Raw genomic sequence first — 20,619 nt, 5'->3', positions numbered from 1 at the left:
ATCAAAATTTGAAAACTTAATTAAGATAGTCCTAAATACTTAATTTCAGAGAAAGTTATCAAAACATCAATCTTTTAAAAGATTTTTAACCACTCCCTTACATATATACAACTTCTTACATTTGTTTTTAATTTGCTCTGGAATGTTTGTGTAAGTGAATTTGATTTGATTACTCAGGAGAAATTCCAAGTGAAATTGTATACACATGGGGAATTTGAGGGGCTAAGGAATTGGCTCAAGATTGGGTAAGGAAAGTGTCATAGTTTAGTCGCCTTTTCTGTGCTGAAAATCTGTGAATATTGTTTGCTTTTCTTGGAAAAAAATATGCATGGCATGTGTGACTAATTTTAATGCAACTGTATCATCCAAGCAACTTGTTTAATGTTATGTAGCACATTGACTTATCAGAACTGTGTCCATTGCCTTCTGTGGAAACCCAAAGGCTAAATAAATGGTGCTATATAATTATGATAAGATAGGCTCTTTAGAAACAGATGTGTGGTATCACCCTTAACTTGACAATAGCTGCCAGGTGCCAAATCTATCAGTGTACTCTAGATCAGTTTTATAAACTTCCTTCATGGATGCCATCAACCATAAATCATTAAGCAGGATTTTACTTGACCCCTTGAAAAGCAAGTAAATCATGAGCACAAGTTCGGGTTTGAAGCCTGACCATAATTTGAATGGCTTGGGAGTATGCACTAAAAATTCAAAATCCCAGGATGACAGAAAGGAAAGGAAGAGGCAAGTAGGACAACAAGAAAGAGACAGCACTCTTTTCTAGAGCAGTAGAACTGCTGCTTTCTGTGATAATGGAACTTTCTGTGATAATGGAAACGTTCTGTATCTGTACTGTCCAGTGTGGAAGCCACCTAACCACGTATGACTACTGAGTACTTAATGTGACGAGACCGAAGAGCTGAATTTTAAATTGTATTTCATTTAGTTAACTTTAAATTTAGATAGCTACATGTGGCTACCTTATTAGACAGTGCCATTCTAGAAAATCTGGGGGCACAGCCTGACCTGTGATCTTTTTGGACTGTGTCTTCCTTTCCCAATTTTTCTAGTCCTGAATTTTTCTGCAAAAAGCATGCAGGATTTATTTAGACCAGTGTTGGAATTTATAATCCTAGCAGTTTGCATTCGTCTTGAACAGGCAATGGAACAACACTTGCTGCTTTGCACCTTTTGAGCCAGACTATACTCTCGGGTTTGATGGTCCACTCACAAACCCTTCACCTCCTTTTGCTGCCATGCCTCTGGCTCTGTTGTAGGAATCTTTACAAACTGGCCCACTCCATATGCACTACAGTAAGCCGATTCATGTGATATTTATTCCTTCCTCCCCAGGTTTGCTCTTCGTTTTATACGGCCTGACCCTCGCAGCCGGGTCACTGACCCCGTTGGGGACATTGTTTCATTTATGCACTCTTTTGAAGAGAAATATGGGAGGGCACACCCTGTCTTCTACCAGGGAACGTACAGCCAGGTCAGTGCCACAAACCATATAGATGCCAATTTATTGATATGGTTATATCCACAAAGGAAAGCATAGCCCAGCACTGATCATGTCATTCTTTTACTCAAGAACCTTAAATACCTCTTCACTGCTTATAGAAAAAAAAAAAAAAGCCAACCCTACTTGATCTAATTCAAACCTCCTTTGGAGGTCTTTCCTATATAACTTGTTTCTGCATACCCTAGGTTCCAGCTAAACCATTTCCTGTACATACTCTGTACTTTTTACCTCTGTGCCTTTGCTTTTGCTTTTGCTTTTCCCTCCACCTGGAATGCCTTCCTCACATTTTTGGTAAATGGAAGCTTGCCCATCCTTCAGCTAGGTCATATCACTCCTTTCTTATATCCTTTCTGATTGATGTGCCCTACCCTGGCCTACCTTGCAGTCTAAAATAGTAATCTTTCTTATGGTGCTATCATAGTTTTTTTGAAACTTAAAGCATTTTCACATTTTTCCTTATATTATGGTTGCTTATATTTGTGTTTTATCTCCTATAGCAGACAATAATCCCCTTGAAGGCAAAGCCCAAGTTATCTTTCATCCCTCACAGAATTGAACAAGGGCATAGAGCATAGCCTCAAGGCAGCACATCTCTTTCAACCCAAGCCACACAGACCTTTGACTGTTACCTCTCAGGGGGTGAAAATTAAGACTTCTATGGGTGTTAGTCATATCTCTAGTTTACCAGAGAAAAATGTAGAAATAACACTGTGAACATAGCCCAAACAGTGGTTCTATTCTGCAGCCTCCAGAATTCCTGAATCTATCTGGTGAAAGAGAAAAATACTTTTCTCGTACTTCCTGCTTTGAGTCTCCCATATCGGCTTTTTCTCTATAGTCTCCTCAGGGGCTCTACTACTACCCTACTCAACAAGCATTAAGCACCTACTATATGCCCAGGCAGTGTGCTCAATGCTGGAAATGCAGATGTGAATGAGATGGGTACCTCTCCTGCACCCTCTTTGCTATGATCCTGAGGATAGATCACCATTGGTCATTCAGGAAATCTTTACTGAATTGTAATGTGCTCAGGATTAAGCAAATGAAAAAGCATACACAGGAATCTTGGACATTAGCCTTGTCTTTGAAGATCTTTTAAATCCTGTGCTCTTTAGAATGCATTTGGGTCCCCCAGTCTCTCGTGCCTGCTTGGTATGTGGCCTGGGATCAGTCTCACCTTTGCAGTATTTTTTATGTACAGAGATGTTGTAGCTGTAAAGTGGCAAAATTCTCACCTCCCTTTTCACGTGGTCAGATTCTTCTGTTTTTATCTTCCTTTAGACTGTGGGAACAGCTGACTTCTGTGATTTGTTGGGACTTTTCTTTGTCAGCCTGTCTACTGTCATGTGCCTAATACAGTTTAAATCCTAACAACACTAAAACCTTTTCATTAAAGCTTGTTAGCGTGGACTTTCTGTAGGGGGAATAATGCCAGGGGTGTGAAGGTAGGAGCCCAGGAATCTGATTTCTTGTTCACCATTTTTCCTCATTCTCCTTTTGTTCCCTTAGCCTAATTAAAAGCTCAAGGCACAGTCATCATAATAATTGGTGGTCTTCTGTCTCCTACAGGCACTTAATGATGCCAAGCGAGAACTTCGCTTTCTTTTGGTTTATCTTCATGGAGATGATCACCAGGACTCTGATGAGTTCTGTCGGTAAGTGGATTGATCGGTTTTTTTGTTTTGTTTTTTTGTGGGTTTTTTTGTGTTTTTTTGCTGATATTTTGTAGTAAGTAGGTTCTTCTCATGTCCTTTTCATTCCTCTCCTCAGCAACACACTCTGTGCACCTGAAGTTATTTCCCTAATAAACACTAGGATGCTCTTCTGGGCATGCTCCACAAATAAACCTGAGGGATACAGGGGTAAGTTGTCTTTCTTTTTCTTCATTGAGATTGTTGAGCTATCTTTAGAATAATCTGGAAAAACATGCCATTTATTGCATGATTATTCTGTGGTAGACATAATGCTAGTATACATTATCTTATTTAATCCTCTCCGTAATCCCGAGATATGGGGGTTGTATTATCTATGGTTTAGGAAACAGACTCAGAGAGTTTAAGCCACTGACCAAAGATCATACAGTTAGCAAGCTCCGTCTCTCAGACTCTTAGCCTTTTATTTACAAGTAACCATTGCCAGGGCCTATTTTATTTTATTTTATTTTATTTTATTTTATTTTATTTTATTTATTTAAAATGTCTTCTTGTTTAGTTTTGAGAGAGAGAGAGCACGTGCGTGAGCAGGGGCGGGCCAGAGAGAGAAGGAGACAGAGGATCCTAAGCAGACTCTGCACTGACAGCAGAGATCCTGACGTGGGAGTTGAACTCACAAACCTTGAGATCATGACCTGAGCTGAAGTTGAACACTTAACTGCTTAATTGAGCCACCCAGGTGCTCCAGGGCCTGTTTTAGTTTTAAAAACACCCAGTCCTGTGCAGAAACTTGCTTTTAATCTAAATGGCTTTTTAGTGAGGAGTTTACTCTCAGCAGCAGCAGTTTTAACAGAGCTTCTTATACAATGAATTAGTTGTTTGAGTACCTTGAGTACTGATAGGGATTCAGAAAGTTCAGATCTTTGTTGACAGTAACTCTTACCTGGAGATGGAGATAAGTATTTTTAGAAGTCAGTATAGCATATAAAGGTATCCAGTGAAGAAACATACAATTACTTTACTGTTGCTTCTGTTTGGCAGCTTTTGAGTATATGCTAGTGGACCAGGCACTGTGCTAGTAGATCCTAGCACAGTGAATCAAAGATGTTTTGCCTACATTTTAGAATCTGACTCTTTACCCCTAACTTGTCTGATAAATTCCTACAGGGTGCGTTTTGCCATTCTAATATGGCTCTGGGGTGGGGGTAGTGAATAGAAAGAGTCTAAGGATATTTTTTTACAGATGCTTATAAAATCTCTTTCAAACCATAAGAAAAACATAAGTAAAACTCTGTTATGGTAAAATATTGGTTATTTGGAAGACCAACTTTCTAAACTCCTTTGGAACAGAAAAACTAGCTCTTTTAATGGAGGGCAAGGTAGGGAGACGTGAAAAAAGGAGTAAGGAAGGGATTGAATAAGAGGAAGAAAAGGCAGAGACGATGATAGGAGTTGATCACCAGTAGTATAAAACTGAGATTTGCAGTCTTAGTTGCTTTAGGCTTGATACCCAACATAGAGAAAAATTATGCTCAGCAGTAGCCAGATTCTTTATAGATCCTTTCCTACCTATCGAAAAGACACTGTCCTTGACCTCTGCAGTCTTCCCTAGCATCATCATGACAACCACCCCACCACAAAAGTCTGTCCTATTCTAATCAAATTACCTGGAAATAGGGACACGAAAATATACCAACAACAAAGGTTAAGAAACTAGGAGGAAAAAAAAGGTATGCAGAGAATAAATGACACCTCCTTTCTTTCCCAGGTGGAATTAAAACAGTTCTCTCTTGCTCATGGTGGAAAGTCTAAGAGCTGATCTGGTTCTTCCCGAGGGCTGCCCTTAATCTGTTGGCTTTTCTTTGTGTCAGTGTCACAGGCTTTACGAGAGAACACCTATCCATTCCTGGCCATGATTATGCTGAAGGATCGGAGGATGACTGTGGTGGGACGGCTAGAAGGCCTCATTCAGCCCGATGACCTTATTAACCAGTTAACGTTTATCATGGATGCAAATCAGACTTACCTGGTGTCAGAACGCCTTGAAAGGTACAGAGGAGTTCCTCTCTGAAACAAGCAGAAACCAGCTGTAAATTTGGGTGGCTGACCCAGGGCTCCATAGATCCTGACTTCTCTGTCTTAAGCAACTTTGAAAACCTTGTCTATTTAGTGTTAGAATACTTATGTACTTTGACCTAAATAATTCTCCCATCAGATCATCTGTTCCTGGAGATGTGAATCCAAATAAAGACAAGAGTCTGGGCTCAGGAATATATATGTCATGTCATTTAAAATAGCTGAACCATGATATAAGGAGCTTAAATATAAAATACATGGAATTGTTAAAACCCTTCCCTCCATTACAGAAGTATTATACGTTAATTGTAGAAAACTTTGAAAATACAGAAAAGCACAAAAAAGAAATTTAAAATCACCCATAATCCTACCACAACTTTTAATATTCTGGTATATTTTCTTATAATTTTATGGTGTGTCTCTCTCTCTCTCTCTCTCTCTCTCTCTCTCTCTCTCTCTCTCTCTCACTCCTATGTATACGTACATATACAATTTTTGGGAGAGAAAATAGAAAATACACCAGAACGTTACAATATTTTCTCTTAGTAGAATTCTGAACAAAGATATTTCTCCATTTTCTGAGTCTTACGAGATCCACGGATGTGGTTTTTGGTTTTATGAAAGCAATATATACAAAAATGCAGTAACTCAAAAGGGTATTATTTGTAAAACATGATCTTGATGATTGCTTTTCAACAATAATACTGTTTGATTCGTTAGAATTGAGGAACAGAATAGTTTTAATTGTGAAGTTGAAAAGCTTGCCAGTTCTTTTTTTTGCCAAATTAAACTGGGGAAAAGATGGCTTGTTCAGATTCTGCCATGCTCTGCTTTGGAATCCTTTATGGTAGTATGAAATACTCATCTACCAAGATTGTCACCTTTTTACCCCCAAAAAATTTCAATATAAGAAAATATAAGAAAAAAACAGATTGCTCTTTTCCTTCTGTGCTTATGATTTGGCCACAGGGAAGAACGAAACCAGACCCAGGTGCTGAGACAACAGCAGGATGAGGCCTACCTGGCCTCTCTCAGGGCTGACCAGGAGAAAGAAAGAAAGAAACGGGAGGAGCGGGAACGGAAACGGCGGAAGGAAGAGGAAGTACAACAACAAAAGTTGGCAGAGGAGAGACGTCGGCGGGTAATGAACCTGTCTTTACTCCTTGTGATTCCCAAAGTGGCCCTAAGTGTGAAAGGAAAAAAACTAGAAGATGATGGGATTTGTGGGTGTTTTAATTCTCCTTGCCATTTTATTAAAGTAAGTTAAGTTCTACATGCATTGTGGGGCTTGAACTCATGATCAAGAGTTGCATGCTCTACTGATTGAGCTAGCCAGCTACCCACTCCTTGTCATTTTTATATTTACTGCATTTTTACAAAAAGTAGTTTTAAAAAAATTTTTTTGTGTATTAAAACAGAAACAACAGTGAGTAAAAGGCAAAACATGCCTTTTCTTCCATGAAAAGTAAGCATAAATGGATAACAAGCAGTCAAAATGCTGTTAATTCACAGCAGTTTTTATTTTTTTAGCACCAGTGTTAGCTAATTTGGCATTTCATTCGTGATCTTCTTTCATCATATATTGCCACTTGATTATTATAGCCAGTGTCTTTTAGCCATTTTTTTTTTTAATTTTTTTTTAATGTTTATTTATTTTTGAGACAGAGAGAGACAGAGCATGAACACGGAAGGGGCAGAGAGAGAGGGAGACACAGAATGTGAAGCAGGCTCCAAGCTCTGAGCTGTCAGCACAGAGCCTGACGCGGGGCTCGAACTCACGAACCGTGAGATCATGACCTGAGCCGAAGTTGGACGCTTAACCAACTGAGCCACCCAGCCATCCCTTTTAGCCATTTTTTAAGCCTTTTTTTGGATAGATAAATGCCCTAACATAGTTAATAAATAATACATGTGATGCAATCCTACTTTGAATTTGGGTGTTTCTGACTTTTCCCAAGAAGTTTGTCTTAGATATTAGTCATTAATTTTTCTTCTGGCCTCACAGTAAACCTACGTGGTGATGGTATTGCTGTTTTCTGTTTTCCCTATTGGAGCCATAGCCTCAATTTTGCTTTGTGTCTATACAGAATTTACAAGAGGAAAAGGAAAGGAAGTTGGAGTGCCTGCCCCCGGAGCCTTCCCCTGATGACCCTGAGAGTGTCAAGATCATTTTCAAATTACCCAATGATTCTCGAGTAGAGAGACGATTCCACTTCTCACAGTCTCTAACAGTAAGGACAGCCTAAGTTGTGTAAAGTGTATGTAGGGTCTGGGCTATAGATTTGGAAGCTTTTAAGGAGTCTTGAGAGTGTTGTTGGCACATCTGCTGGGCTGATGAACAGGGAAGGAAGGGGTGTACAGAGAGAAGAGTGCAATGAACCATTGGGTTCCTTCAGTTCTAGCTGCCAACTCAAAGCAGCTCTTATGGTTTTCTTTCATCGTGTTTGAGCTCTGCTAAGAAAAAAGTGTACCTTACCAAGAAGCTCCACAAAAGACTTGTATATTTGAGGTGGGAGGCTCTTCCACGCTGCTTGGCTCACATTGGCTTCAGAATCCCACTAGAACCCCTCACTCTATCTCCACTGACCTTACACATCTGAATATAAATGCATGTACAGTTTGCATGCAGTTGTCATTTTCCATTCCTGTCCATTTAGTCCACAGGAACCTCACTTTGTGGGGCTGCCTTGTATATTTGGTATCTAAAGGTAAATAGTGTTTGTCATTCTGTAGGGAAATCGTTAAGAGCAGAGACTCTTGGAGTCTCACAGAATGAGGATCAAATTTTCATGCTTCTAAGATTAGAGATGTGTTTTCTTGGTCAGTGTACTTCCTTGATTCAATTTCTTCATCTATAAAATTGGTATAATACTAGGTACTCTCTAATAGGATTGTTGTTAGGATTAAGTTCATACGTAAAGGGCTCAACATTGTGCCTGGCTCTTAGTAAGCACTCAAATGCTAACTCTGTTGGTTTTGGTATGTATAACCAAAAGGAAGTTTCTGTTTACATTGAGAGTTGGTATGTTGCCTTTCCAGATTTACCAACTACAGTAGATTCTGCCATTTCCTTGATCACTTGAAGTAGTCAAGAATAAACTATGTAATAGTAATGAGGATGCATTGTAGTCAAGTGAGCCTGGGTAGCATATTTATTATTTCTCCTGTTTAAGTAAAGAACGTTGGACAAGTTGCAGAATATTTTACAGGGCCTCAGATACCTCCTCGGTTAAATGAAGTATAGTCTGCCCTCCGATAACTTTAAAGATACCTCAGTCACTGTTCTAGACACTAAGGATTATACAGATGAGTGAGACATGGTTCTGGAATTCACGGAGCTTATGACTAGTAGGGAATGTAAGACTCCGCTAATGCAGGATAAAAAGTTGGGAGGAATCCTGGCGAAAGAAAAGTGAGCAGCTCTCTCATTTTCCTGTTTATCTCTCATTCATGCATTTATTTATATTGAGGGAAGGTGCTCACATCGCTAACTTTTGATTTTTAAATTGGGATAATATGAATGAGCCTCACATACTACATACCATGTAGTAGGTGGTCACTAAATGTTCATTCCCTTCCCCTGATGTGTTTCCTAACAACGGTTTGCATATGGATTTTGGCTTGTCACCATGCTCACATTCACATCATAGTACACCTGAACCCTGTGGAGCTTCTACTCCTGAAACTCGCATTATGTATGTGAAAAACCTAACAAAAATTAACTCTCTTGAGAGTTTTGGAGGAAAATCTGTTAGAATTGTGGAACAGAATAGGCTTCTGGTAGAAGGGGAACCAACCCATTTGTTAACTATTGAATCCTTAAAGACTCTTAAATAGGTGCTCAGTAAAAGTTATTTTAAAAAAAACCACAAAAACCTCAGACTGAGAGAAATACTTGGGTCATAGGTGGGGACAAGACTCAGAGATGGGAAAGAAGTGTAAAGGAGAAGTGTGGTGGTGGTATGGGCCTTTAACATTCATGGAGTTTTTAACATATAACCAAGTAATGATTTATAGTGTTTTTGTGCTCTTGCAGACTTTGGTCTTCCTGCGAGCTTTGCCCTTTGTAAATAATCTCAAAGAGTGAATGCTCAGTGAAACACTTCATTTGCACGAAGCTCAGCTATTGATAATAGTAAAATGCTAAGATAAAAAAGGATAAACTATAGAAAAATCTCCAGGTCTCATGAGTGGGCAGACAAGTGGCAGCTGACTTTCTGTTAAATACTTATTAGAACCCAAATTATACTCAGGATTCATTTTTCTATCTGTTAGAACTAAAAGTGACCTCTGGAGGTGATGTCCATTGTTAGTGGTAAACAGAAAATGCCCATTTTGTACCAGATTAAGTACTTTCAAACCAGATTGAAAAGGAAACAAAATATTGTTTCACCTTTCTCAAGCCCATGTTGGGTTCATAACAGTAATATTTGGTACATGTCTGATGCACCTCAAGATAAAAAGGGAGTGAGGGTTAATGGAAATTGCAAAGAGAGACAAGAACTGTAAATGATCGAGATTGATAGATTAAAATATGAGGAGTTTATAAAATCATGAGTGGATTTAGAGAAGAGCATGGATTTACTCCGTAAATTCTAGAGTATGTATGTTATGTATGAAGTATGCAGCCTCTTAAAAGCTCTAAAGAGGTCAGTTTAAAACACATGAAGAAAGGACTGCTTCACACAGAAGGGAACAAACTTATGAGATGTAACTTCCCTCAAAGTAGTAAGGGTAACTTGAATGTTGTGTTCCTGATCTTTGGGATTGACCTGAAAGAAAGAGGTTAGCAGTGCCCTCCACAACACATCCTTTAGACTTTTTTGGTAGAAGTAGCATGCTAGATAAAGTGGGCCACAGAGTGGATCCAGTGTGCCTGTTCTTAATGTGTGGCATCCAGAGACTGGGGATGATAAAGGTGGCTTATTCCATAGGTACCTCACATTTTAGGTTTTAGTAATTTGAGTTTTCTTGATGTCACCTTACTTCTCATTAAGAATTTACTTTTGTTTTATCAGAGTCAGAGCAGGGTGAGGAGGGCATTCTCACAGAGGACAGGTCCACATGGAGTGTGTCAGATCTTGACCAAATTAAGAGAGTGTCCACATGTGGGGACAGGAGTGCACAGAAGTCAGAGCCTGAGTAGCCTGTGGTGGGGTGGGGTGTTAAAGCCAGAACTGGATGAGGAGGGGGAAGCAAACTCCTGGTTTTCTGTGTACATATATAGAGAGAAATATAGATTTCAATGTATGTATGTATATTCACATATTCTCTAGTTTTTTACACAGAGAGTGCTTGGGAGCAGAAACACCCCAATAGCAATGAACATACCTAACACCTGGATCGTGGCTTTTAAGTACCATTGTCCATTAAGAAGAACCAGGGCTCCTTGGAGAAATGTCTGATTCCAGAGCTGGGGCAGGAAAACACAAGATCAGCCTGGAATACCCTGTGCCAGAAGGCAAGGAATTATTCAAAAAATGATGAGACTTGCCATAAAGACACAGAAGCCATCTTGATTGGACTCCTTCTGACTCCATCTAGAACAATTTGAACATCAAAAGGAATATTATAACATTATAACCTATTAAAGTAGGAAATCATGACTCTGTGTTAGTATAAATAAGTTGAAAGTTTGAGGAACACTATGTCTATAGTTTCAAAGTACCTCCCCACAGAATCTCTTTAATTACAAAGAGAAGAAGAATTTGGACAGTGGAGAGGCAATCACCACCTTAATGAAGTGATCAAAGTGCACATTATAGGCACTGGGGCAGATTGGAATTGTGCTCCAACTGCATAGGATGCATTTAGTAGAACGCAGCAGCATCTCTTTAACACGCCCTCCAAAGAACACATCTAGAATCTAATCATGAGTAAACATCAGGCAAACAAATTGAGAAAACATTCTGCAAAATAAGTGACCAGTTATCTTTAAAAAGTGAAAGGTCATGAAAGTCAAGGAAAGATTGAGGATTTGTTCCAGACTAGAGGAGGAGGCTTAGAAGATGTGACAATGAAATGGAACACATAATCCTAAACTTGATGCGTTTTGCTATTAAAGGCAACTAGCAAAACTTGAAAACTTTAATAATAAATATATATTATGTTACAACAATAATGTGCCAGTTAATATCCTGGCTTTTTTTTTTTTTGAGGGCTATATTATGGTTATGTAGGAGATTGTCCTATTTATAAGACATGCACAAGTATTTTGGGGGTGATGGGATGTCAGGCTGGCAGTTCGCTCTCAACTGGTTCAAAGAAAAAAATTCTGTATTTCTGTTTCTGTAACTCTCTGATTTTTTTCTTAATGTTTATTTTTGAGAGAGAGCACGTGAGAGTGTGCGCGCACAGCAGCAGGGGGCAGAGAGGGAGACCGAGGATCTGAAGCAGGCTCTGTGCTGTTAGCGCAGAGCCGGATGCAGGGCTCGAACCCACGAACTGTGAGATTGTGACCTGAGCCAATGTTGGACTTTTAACCGACTGAGCCACCTAGGCGCCTATGTTTTTTTAAGCTTATTTATTCTGAGAGCAAGAAGCGTGCTCAGGGGAGGGACAGAGAGAGAGAGAGGGAGAGAGAGAACCCCAAGCAGGCTCCATGCTGTCAGCACAAAGCCCAATGCAGGGCTTGATCTCGTGACCTGAGCTGAAATCAAGAGTCATACGCTTAACTGACTGAGTCACCCAGGCACCCCTCTGATTATTTCTAAGTAAAAAAATTTTTAGCTTTATAGCAAACAAGTTGTCAAAAAACAAAAAAAAACATGAATCAGTTCAGAAGTAGGACTTGCATTGGCTGTGTAATCTCTTCAAAGAACTGCCTTACGTATTTGCTGTGTGAAATGGAAGGACCTCACAATAGAATTCCACTGTAATGTGATTACTTCATATCTCAGAGTCATCCTGGAGAGAGGTAGGGATATTTGATTTCATAGTTGTGTTGTCTGTCTTTGTCTTTCTCACCACCCTTTTCCTGTATGATCTGCAGGTAATCCACGACTTCTTATTCTCCTTGAAAGAAAGCCCAGAAAAGTTTCAGATTGAAGCCAACTTTCCCCGGCGGGTGCTGCCCTGCATCCCTTCAGAGGAGTGGCCCAACCCCCCCACGCTGCAGGAGGCCGGACTCAGCCACACAGAGGTTCTCTTTGTTCAGGACCTTACAGATGAATGACAGTTTTTTTCCTCTCCCCTCCTACCCTAATCCCTAAAAGAAATGGAAAAACAAAAACAAAAAAACAAGAGAGAGAAATTCATATTATTATTATTATAATACAATATTTTTTTTAAAAGACTGCTGCATCCTAAGGAAGGATCAGAAACCATGCTGCCTAAAAGAGTCACCACCTGTGTGTGCGCGCGAGGTCAGCAATGAATGTTCCCGCCGGCAAGCCCACCCTTCCCTACTGCCTCTGCACCACGCACCTTCCAACGAAAGGAGACTCTTCACCTCCAACCCAGTCATTGTCCCAGCTGGGGAAGGGGACATTCTCACTAGTTCTCATTCATTCTTGCTTTTATGGAAAATAAAAGTGAAAAAACCTCCCCATCAACCAGCTACTGCAGCATCTCTTGAGGACTTGCTTCTCCCACCACCAGAGAAGAGAGGGAAGAGAAGGCACAGAACAGAGATGTTCCTTGAACTTCCCACCATTTATGAATAACTTTTAAATGTTTTCTGTTGCTTTGTAATGACCAAAGGAATGAGGCTGACGTAGGTGTTTGGTTTTTTTTTTTTTTTTTCCCTTAACTTTATTTGATAAAGAGCCAATTCTTAAACCTATGAGTTCATGCCCTGGGCTCCTTAGCCCACAAGAGTATAATAAAGGTGCCCTGGGCTGGTTTGTGCTTATTTCTGCCATTGTCCCTCTCACATTCCCAGAGAGGTTGTTCTTTTTGGTCCAACTCTTGCTGTCCTTTCTTGCCACCTGTGCGCCCCACTTGGAGTATTGGGGAGGAAATCTGGATTCATTGCCCTGCAAAGGCTATGTATAGACAGATATACCCATACTTGTGGTGTGAACTCCCGTGTATACTCACCTATACACATGACTGCAGCTTTCCCTTGGAATCTGTACCAGGTGGTTATTAATGGGATCTGAACCAAAGGATAGCAGCTCTTCATTCCTCTTCTGACACATGCATGCTCTTCGTGCCCATCCCTGAGCTTTCTGAATTGCCAAGCTTGGTGCCTTCCCAAAGGACTAGCAGGGCCTATGGTAGAACCAGCAGAACCCCATGAGAGTGCCCTGCCTGTCTCAGTGGGAGTGTGGTGGTCATGGTGGTGGTGGTGGTGGTGGTGGTGATGATGGTGGTTTAAAGTTAGAACTAGAGACTTTGAGGGGAGCCAAGACCAAACTCCTGAACTTCCAAGTTGTTGGAAGGCACATTTTAGTTTCTAATGTAGCCACTTGCTGGAGGCAGTTTTTAATCCTCTCCCTCTATTGCTCTGTTTAAGTAATAGGGTTTTTTAACCTCTGGATGTCTCTTCTGTGGTTGAGTTTCTAGTAATGGGTACATGGGTTAGGCCATGTATTAATAGATGCCAGCATGAGCTGGCAAATATTCCAAAGTGTTCTACAGCTAGACTGGTGCAGACTTGTAACACAGCAAGCTACCAAAGTAACTGTAGTTCCTAGCATGCTGTGAGGCTGGGGGTTCATATCAAAATAAAGCATAACTTGGTAGATTTGCAGTCTCCAAAGGCTTTCTCTCTTGCTTACCTAAAATCTAAGGGCCACTCTTATAGGTAGCAGTGATGTGGCTTCTATTTTCTGCAACCCTCAGTGGTTGGGATAAACACCATGGGACAGGGTGGGGAGCCTGGGAATTTCCCGGTGGCCTTGGCACAGGTGTCTAGAACACCATCTATAGGAAAACTTAATTCTGCTCCTAGCTGCCTCAGGGCCAGATGAGTAGAAGATCACTGTCTGTTGGTATAAAATGTATCTGGAGTGAATACCAGGATAAACCATATTCTCCACTTAGCTTTATGTGACGTCTGCTTCCTGCTGACAACCATGCAAAGAGGAATTTTTCCACTTAACTCAGAGCCTCACTCCCTGTCAAATTCATAGCTGTTTCCCTAGCCTTACACAGGAGAGGAGGGTATTATGGGCCTTCTCTAGGTTGGGTGTACTGTCTTGCTTATGCTTCCTTGGAAAGTTGTAAATCTTTTTCCTTAATTCAGTCTGCATCTTACTCTACAGTGTGCACTTTATGCCTCTTGCCCTTTCAAAACTTGTTCAGTGAAGGAGGTCAGATGCCAGAATATTAAGAAAAAGTCTATGTCGGTACAGCTCTTGGGATTGCCTACTCATTTACTTTAGGTTTCAAGAAGTTTTATCTGAAGCACATGTTCCTTCCTAGTCCATGTTGAAACAGGCCTGCTTTGCTCAGACCCCATTCCTGTCTCCTTGCTGACCCTAGGGCTGCTGCCTGGTGCCATCTCCCTTCCTCCCCCATGAAGGATGCACATTTTATCACTTCAAGTCAGTACAATCTGTATGTTACTCCCAAGGACCTCGGAGAACTCAATGGGACCTGCAAGGGAGAAAATACTGAGAAGCTGATGATCTGCAAGCAGTTGCTCATTTCCAAATCACCTTTGGTTATTTCAGCTGTTCAGACAGCAAGTCGTCAACCTAACGAAGACACCTGTTTCAAGTTTTGTTCTGCACGCCCCAAACTGAAGCAGATTCAGCTGAATAACCATGGGAAATCACCAAGCAAAGACCTCCAATTGGAGTCGGTTGAATTTTTGCAGCCTCAGTGGGGCCTCTGGTCTTTTCTTCCACTTCTGCACAATTTCCTGCGGCAAATACTTTGTCCTCGCTTGCTTCCACTATGATGGTTGGATAAAAAATGGCCAGAGGAGAATATTTATCTCTTAAAAAAAAAAGAACCTATAATCTTCAACTGAGCAGTCTTTATGAAAATTGCTAATGGTGCCAAGGCCAAGGAAAAAGTTTCAGAAAATGACTGTGGGAAGGAGTGATAACCCCAGAATGCAAAATCAGGGGAGTATTATCTGGTGCTTGAACAAGGAGCTCCACTTTACAACTGGCTTTTTTAGGACTTGTGAGGAACGCAGCAACAGGAAATCCATCCATAAAGGATGCAGTGCCCCAACTTGTACTGCGCCTGAATAGTTACGTGATAATTTACTGAAGAAATCTAGTGTACTTTAAATTTTTTTCATAAAAGTTTACATTGTATTGTAGGTTAACATTAAATGTTTTATAACAAAATCTCATAATGAGTTGTGGGTCTTTCTGTTTAAGAGAGATGTGGTAGATATTTTCTGTGTTCATGAAGGAAAGTTTGGGAAACCATGGGGGTGGGAACAGGATACTGCATTGCTGAGAGGCAAGGGAGAATCAAACAGAAGCAAGGAGGGGCGCCTGGGTGGCGCAGTCGGTTGAGCGTCCGACTTCAGCCAGGTCACGATCTCATGGTCCGTGAGTTGGAGCCCCGCGTCGGGCTCTGGGCTGATGGCTCGGAGCCTGGAGCCTGTTTCCGATTCTGTGTCTCCCTCTCTCTCTGCCCCTCCCCCGTTCATGCTCTCTCTGTCTCTGTCCCAAAAATAAATAAAAAAACGTTGAAAAAAAAAAAAAAAAAAAAAAAAAGAAGCAAGGAGTTAAATCTAATGCATTCCAGTGAAAAGAGGCAACTTAGTGTGGATAGGTAGGAGGGGCAGATAGATATGGGTTCAAATTTGGCCTTTTGTGGCTTCAAACAAGTTCGTTAGTTTCCCCCAACTGTACATGAAGTTAACACTGTCTATCTTGGAATGGGTTTGTAGATTAAATCAAATATATATGAAGGGCCCAACACAGGTGTCATTGTTTCCTTTCTCCGTGGCAGTGTGTTTTGAAGGAATGTTTTTTTGCAGTTGTAACTGTCAGTTTCATAAGGGATGTCACATCTCCTGCTAGAACAGATCTACGTCCTTGCGAATGAGTCCCTAAAGAAGAGTCACCTTTGATCTGACAAAGTCTGGACTATTATTGGAGCTCCCCTCCTAAGGTATTGTTGCTTGTATTCTCATTTCTTTCTTTTTTTTTTTTTAATTTTCTTTTTGAGTAAACTTCACACCCAACTTGGGGCTTGAACCTACAACCCCAAGATCGAGAGCTACACACTCTACCAACTTAGCCAGCCAGACACCCTTGTATTTTAATTTCTGAGAGGAAATTTTAGGTTCAATTATTTGCCTTTTTCTTCCCCACTGTCTGACTTCATGCAAAGAACTTATTCCTGTGAGCTACGAATTCTTGTTACCTTCAGAATCTGCCCTATTGCTTATCCAAAGATGTGTGGCTTCCATTTTATTTTTAATATACCTCTGAACTAGAACATCTTCTGCTCAGTCTAGTAAGTCTGCAAGAAGAGTTTGTTCACCTTAGGTCAATCCACTTTTAAAAATGAACACTTCACGATTGTGAAGCTTATGTATAAAATTTTTGCCATCAGTGAACAGAGTAAAGGAAGATTAGAACTTTGATGCCAGATACACCTGGTTCGAAATCCTGGCCGTGGCCGTGATTTTGGCCAAGTAACCTCAACTCTCTAGGCTTCAGTTTGATCATCTGTAAAAAGGGGGTAGGTTGTAGCCCTGCAGTCATGATTAAGTGAATTGCTACTGCAGAGTTAACCTGGCATACAATTGGTGTTTGGTAAGTAATAGCTCCTATTACTGTTTTCAAAACAGTCTGTAGCTTGCCCACTGCTAACCATTCACCCTAGATAAAGGGAGGAGAGGTTAAAGCGGAGGGGTTAAGTTGAAGCTTTGCCTATGGTCAGTCAGGTAATGCCTGACACTTTTCCTTGCCATGCTTCTGGTGTTGCAGTTGTAACTCCATGTGCTTTTACCCCAGTGGAGCCTCCAGCCCTCAAAGTCTTTTCCTCATGACTTCGGGTCCTGCCAACACAGTGCTGAGCCTATCCTCCCTCTCCCAACCCTACTCCTCCCCTCTTCTGTCTGCCCTTCTTGGTAACTCTTGGAATCATGCCCCAAACTCCCGGGTTTCTTTAAGCTGAAACCTGATTTTCCCTTGAAGACACCACTTCAAACAACCCTTAAGCAAATACTGCTCGTTTTCTCTTGAATTTTTGAACCAGGATATGGATCTCTATTTCTCTTCTGCCACTCTGATGCACTGTCTTCCAGGACAATGCTCCCAAAGCATGGGCCACCTGCTTGGGCTACTTTTTCCTGTTCTGGTTGCTACTGGACATTCCCCCAGATGTTGACAACTGATACTTTTCCTCTCCACCAGCAACCTGGGTGACTCTTATGTCTACATATGTGGATTCTCTAAAGTTCTGGTCCTATTGCTCATGATTTGACTTGTGTAGCCGCTGAATGTAGTAGAGGCTTTGAGTCCAATCTGGATTTGAAACTGCTGCTTGCTGACTGACTGATTCAGGGCGTTTCCTCATTTGTAAACATCATGGTGGTGCATCCTTGCAAAGTTCAGGTGCTGCTTAAATGGCCTGATAACCTGTGAAGTGCCTGGTGGTGGAAGATGAATGCTTGGTAATGTTTGCTTTCTTTGCTCCTGTCCCTCCCAGCTGTGCTGTGCTTTGAGCATGGCTTCCACTTTGAACTGTTTCACCCTCAGGACCTCAAAACTAAACCCTTTCTGACCACAGCCTTTAGTGCTCCCACTCCGCTATCTCTACTCTGCCATCAAGGCCTTTCTGTCCCTCTCCACTCCTCCCAGTTCTCCCTGCTAGAATTCTGTTGGCTTTTTACCCCCTCTCTGTGACAGTCCAGTGCTGTCACAATTAACGAAGCGAAACTGAACCATTTGGTTTCTCTCCTCTTGTTCCTTAAGCTGCAGAGTCCTGGCATATACCACAGTAAACTGAGGAGCCCTGGGTATTGATGCCCACTCCTGTGATCCAGCCCTAGGAAAATCCCCACGCATTTCTACTGCATAGACACTGTTCCACTGTGTCCCCTTTCTCAATCCAAGCCCACCTGCATCTTCCTCACTCACAGCCCATTACAAAACAGCCTACTTCCTGAGAAAATTGAGATCTTGTCACAGAACTTCATCATCTTCCTTTTTCACCCCAAAATTGCTCTGTGATGTTAACTGCTTCCTCTTTTCCTTCTGTCTTGTGGGTGTATTTTCTTTTGAAGGAGATATAATTTACATGCAGTAAAATGCCCAAATCTTAAATCCACAGCTTGATAAAATTTTGCCTATGTGTACACCAAAAACGAGATGCAGGATGTTTAATTACCTCAGAAAGTTCTCGTGTGTCTTCCCAGTCTGTAGTGTCTCTGAGATAACCACTACTCTGACTTCTTTCACCATAGAAGTTTTGTTTGTTCTTAAACTCATATAAATGGGCTCGCTGTGTGTATGTGATTTTATAAATTGTTTTCTTTATTCAGGTATTCCTATTCATGATAAACTTTAGGAAGTGCAAATAAACAATAAAACTTCACAGTACCACATTGTCCGGAGGTATCTACTGTTAATATTCCAGTGTATGTCTTCCCAGACTTTGCATATAAAAACATTTTTTTCTACAAAAATGGGATGGCATTGTAAATATTGTATTCTCTCCATTTCATATCTTATCTGTATATTTTTAATGACTATGCATCATTTCACTGAATGGATGTACCATAAACTGATCAAAATCCTCTTATGACATTTTAGGTTGTTTTTTGTTTTGGTTTGGTTTTTTTGTTTGTTTTGCTTTTCTTTAAAAAGAAATTTTTTTTAACGTTTATTTATTTTTGAGAAAGAGACAGAGCATGAACGGGGGGTGGGGGAGGGGGTTGGCAGAGAGAGAGGGAGATGCAGAATCCGAAACAGGCTCCAGGCTCTGAGCGGTCAGCACAGAGCCCGACGCAGGGCTCGAACTCACGGACCGTGAGATCATGACCTGAGCCGAAGTCGGACACTTAACCGACCGAGCCACCCAGGCACCCCTGTTTTGCTTTTCTAAGTACAGACTGATAAACATCATCCCTGTAGCTAAGTGTACACACCCATGCTTGTTTTCTCAGGGAAGAAGAATCCCAGAAGTGAAGTTACTGAATCAAAGGTTGGAAATTTTACTTTTTTAAATGATTGTGTGATTTCCAAATGATCGTCCAGAAAAGTTATTTATACTCCTGCCAGCAGTGTGGGCTCAGTCTCTGATTTGTGTCATCATTGCCAGAACCTTTACAACTATCTTCTTTTCATTCGCTTGAATCTCTCTTCATGTTCCATCTAAAAATGTTTGGCATCTCCTCCCTTGCAAAACCTTAATCTTCCCTTACCCACAGGTCCCAGTCCTATCTCCTTTCCTGCCAAGATAGCTTGCACAACCAGCCTTCACGTCCTTAACCTCCTGTTGATTGAACTTCCATCCCCACTGACCATCTCTTACAGTCAACTGCAACCTCCTAATTGCCATGTTCATTGGTGTCTTACAAGATCTTTGTAAATAGAAAAGTTCCCCACCTGGTACCTGGGGGTCAGATTATGTGAATTAGGTTAGGGAATCATACTTTATCTTGAGGGCCATTGAGGGGCTTTAAGCAAGGGAGACACATCAGATTTGGGTTTCAGAAAGCTGATTCTGTCACTTTGGGGAGATTGGATGGGATGGGGCAAGACTAAGAGGTGATATGATGGAGTCTTGGATTAGGAATGGTGTGGGGATAGAGAAGCGTTAATGATGGGAATGAGAAGTATGTAGAAGGCACAATAACCAAGGAGGGCCTGAAGGCTGATTAGATACGGAGGGTGATGGAGTGTCCAGATTTCTGACAACAGCATTTTAGGGACAAAACAGTCCCTGGTGACCTTCACAGGTGCTATTTCAGTAGAGTACAGTATCAGAAGGCAGAAGTAATGAATGGGAAATGAAGTGGAAAGATGGAATGTAGGCAGCTCTCATGAAATTTGTCAGTGCAAGGTATTGGAGGAAATAGGACAAGCCAGAGAAGCGTTATGAATGAGGAAAGGTTATTTAACATAGGAGAGACTTCATTATGTGTAAGTGTTAAAAGCAGTGAGATTTTAGAGAAAAATGTTGAAGGTGCATAGAGAAAGGATAACAGAGAAAGATGTCCCTGGGATGGTGGAAAGGTTGGCCTTAAGAGGAAGGATGGGAGCAGAAAGTGCATTTGTAGATTTGAAGGCAGAAGTTGAAAATGTCCACATGTGACGGTAACTCTTTGTCAGATTGTGGGGAGATGGTGGGGTCAGAGGTCTAAGAAGACTTTTGATTTGAAAGAGCTGTTTTAAAGAGTGCAGACTAGAATATAGGAAGACTTAGGTGGTTTTCTGGGAAAACAGAGAGTCCATATGAGATTGAGACCAGAATATACAGTGGGAGTAGATATGA

At 41.1% G+C, this 20,619-nt stretch overlaps 1 protein-coding gene across 2 annotated transcripts in view; it reads left to right on the top strand.

Annotated features, from left to right (window-relative positions):
- Positions 1-15,508, top strand: part of FAF2 (Fas associated factor family member 2) — a 78,323-nt gene extending 62,815 nt beyond the window's left edge. The window contains exons 5-12 of one of the 2 annotated variants that reach the window (XR_002161678.2): positions 1,357-1,495; positions 3,095-3,180; positions 3,296-3,387; positions 5,049-5,226; positions 6,223-6,394; positions 7,341-7,484; positions 10,530-10,714; positions 12,245-12,378. Coding sequence is in view for 1 of the 2 variants with exons in the window: in XM_003981228.5 (XP_003981277.1) it covers positions 1,357-1,495; positions 3,095-3,180; positions 3,296-3,387; positions 5,049-5,226; positions 6,223-6,394; positions 7,341-7,484; positions 12,245-12,427 (994 nt within the window). In the remaining variant the exon portion in view is untranslated. Of the gene's footprint in view, positions 1-1,356; positions 1,496-3,094; positions 3,181-3,295; positions 3,388-5,048; positions 5,227-6,222; positions 6,395-7,340; positions 7,485-10,529; positions 10,715-12,244 lie in introns of both variants that reach the window. The other variant, XM_003981228.5, reaches the window with a different exon arrangement.
- Positions 15,509-20,619: the final 5,111 nt, after the last annotated feature.

This window comes from Felis catus, chromosome A1, assembly GCF_018350175.1.
Source record: "Felis catus isolate Fca126 chromosome A1, F.catus_Fca126_mat1.0, whole genome shotgun sequence".
In the NCBI taxonomy this organism is placed as follows: Eukaryota; Metazoa; Chordata; class Mammalia; order Carnivora; family Felidae; genus Felis; species Felis catus.
Note: the sequence above shows the minus strand (reverse complement) of the source record. Positions and strands in the feature narration are given on the sequence as shown.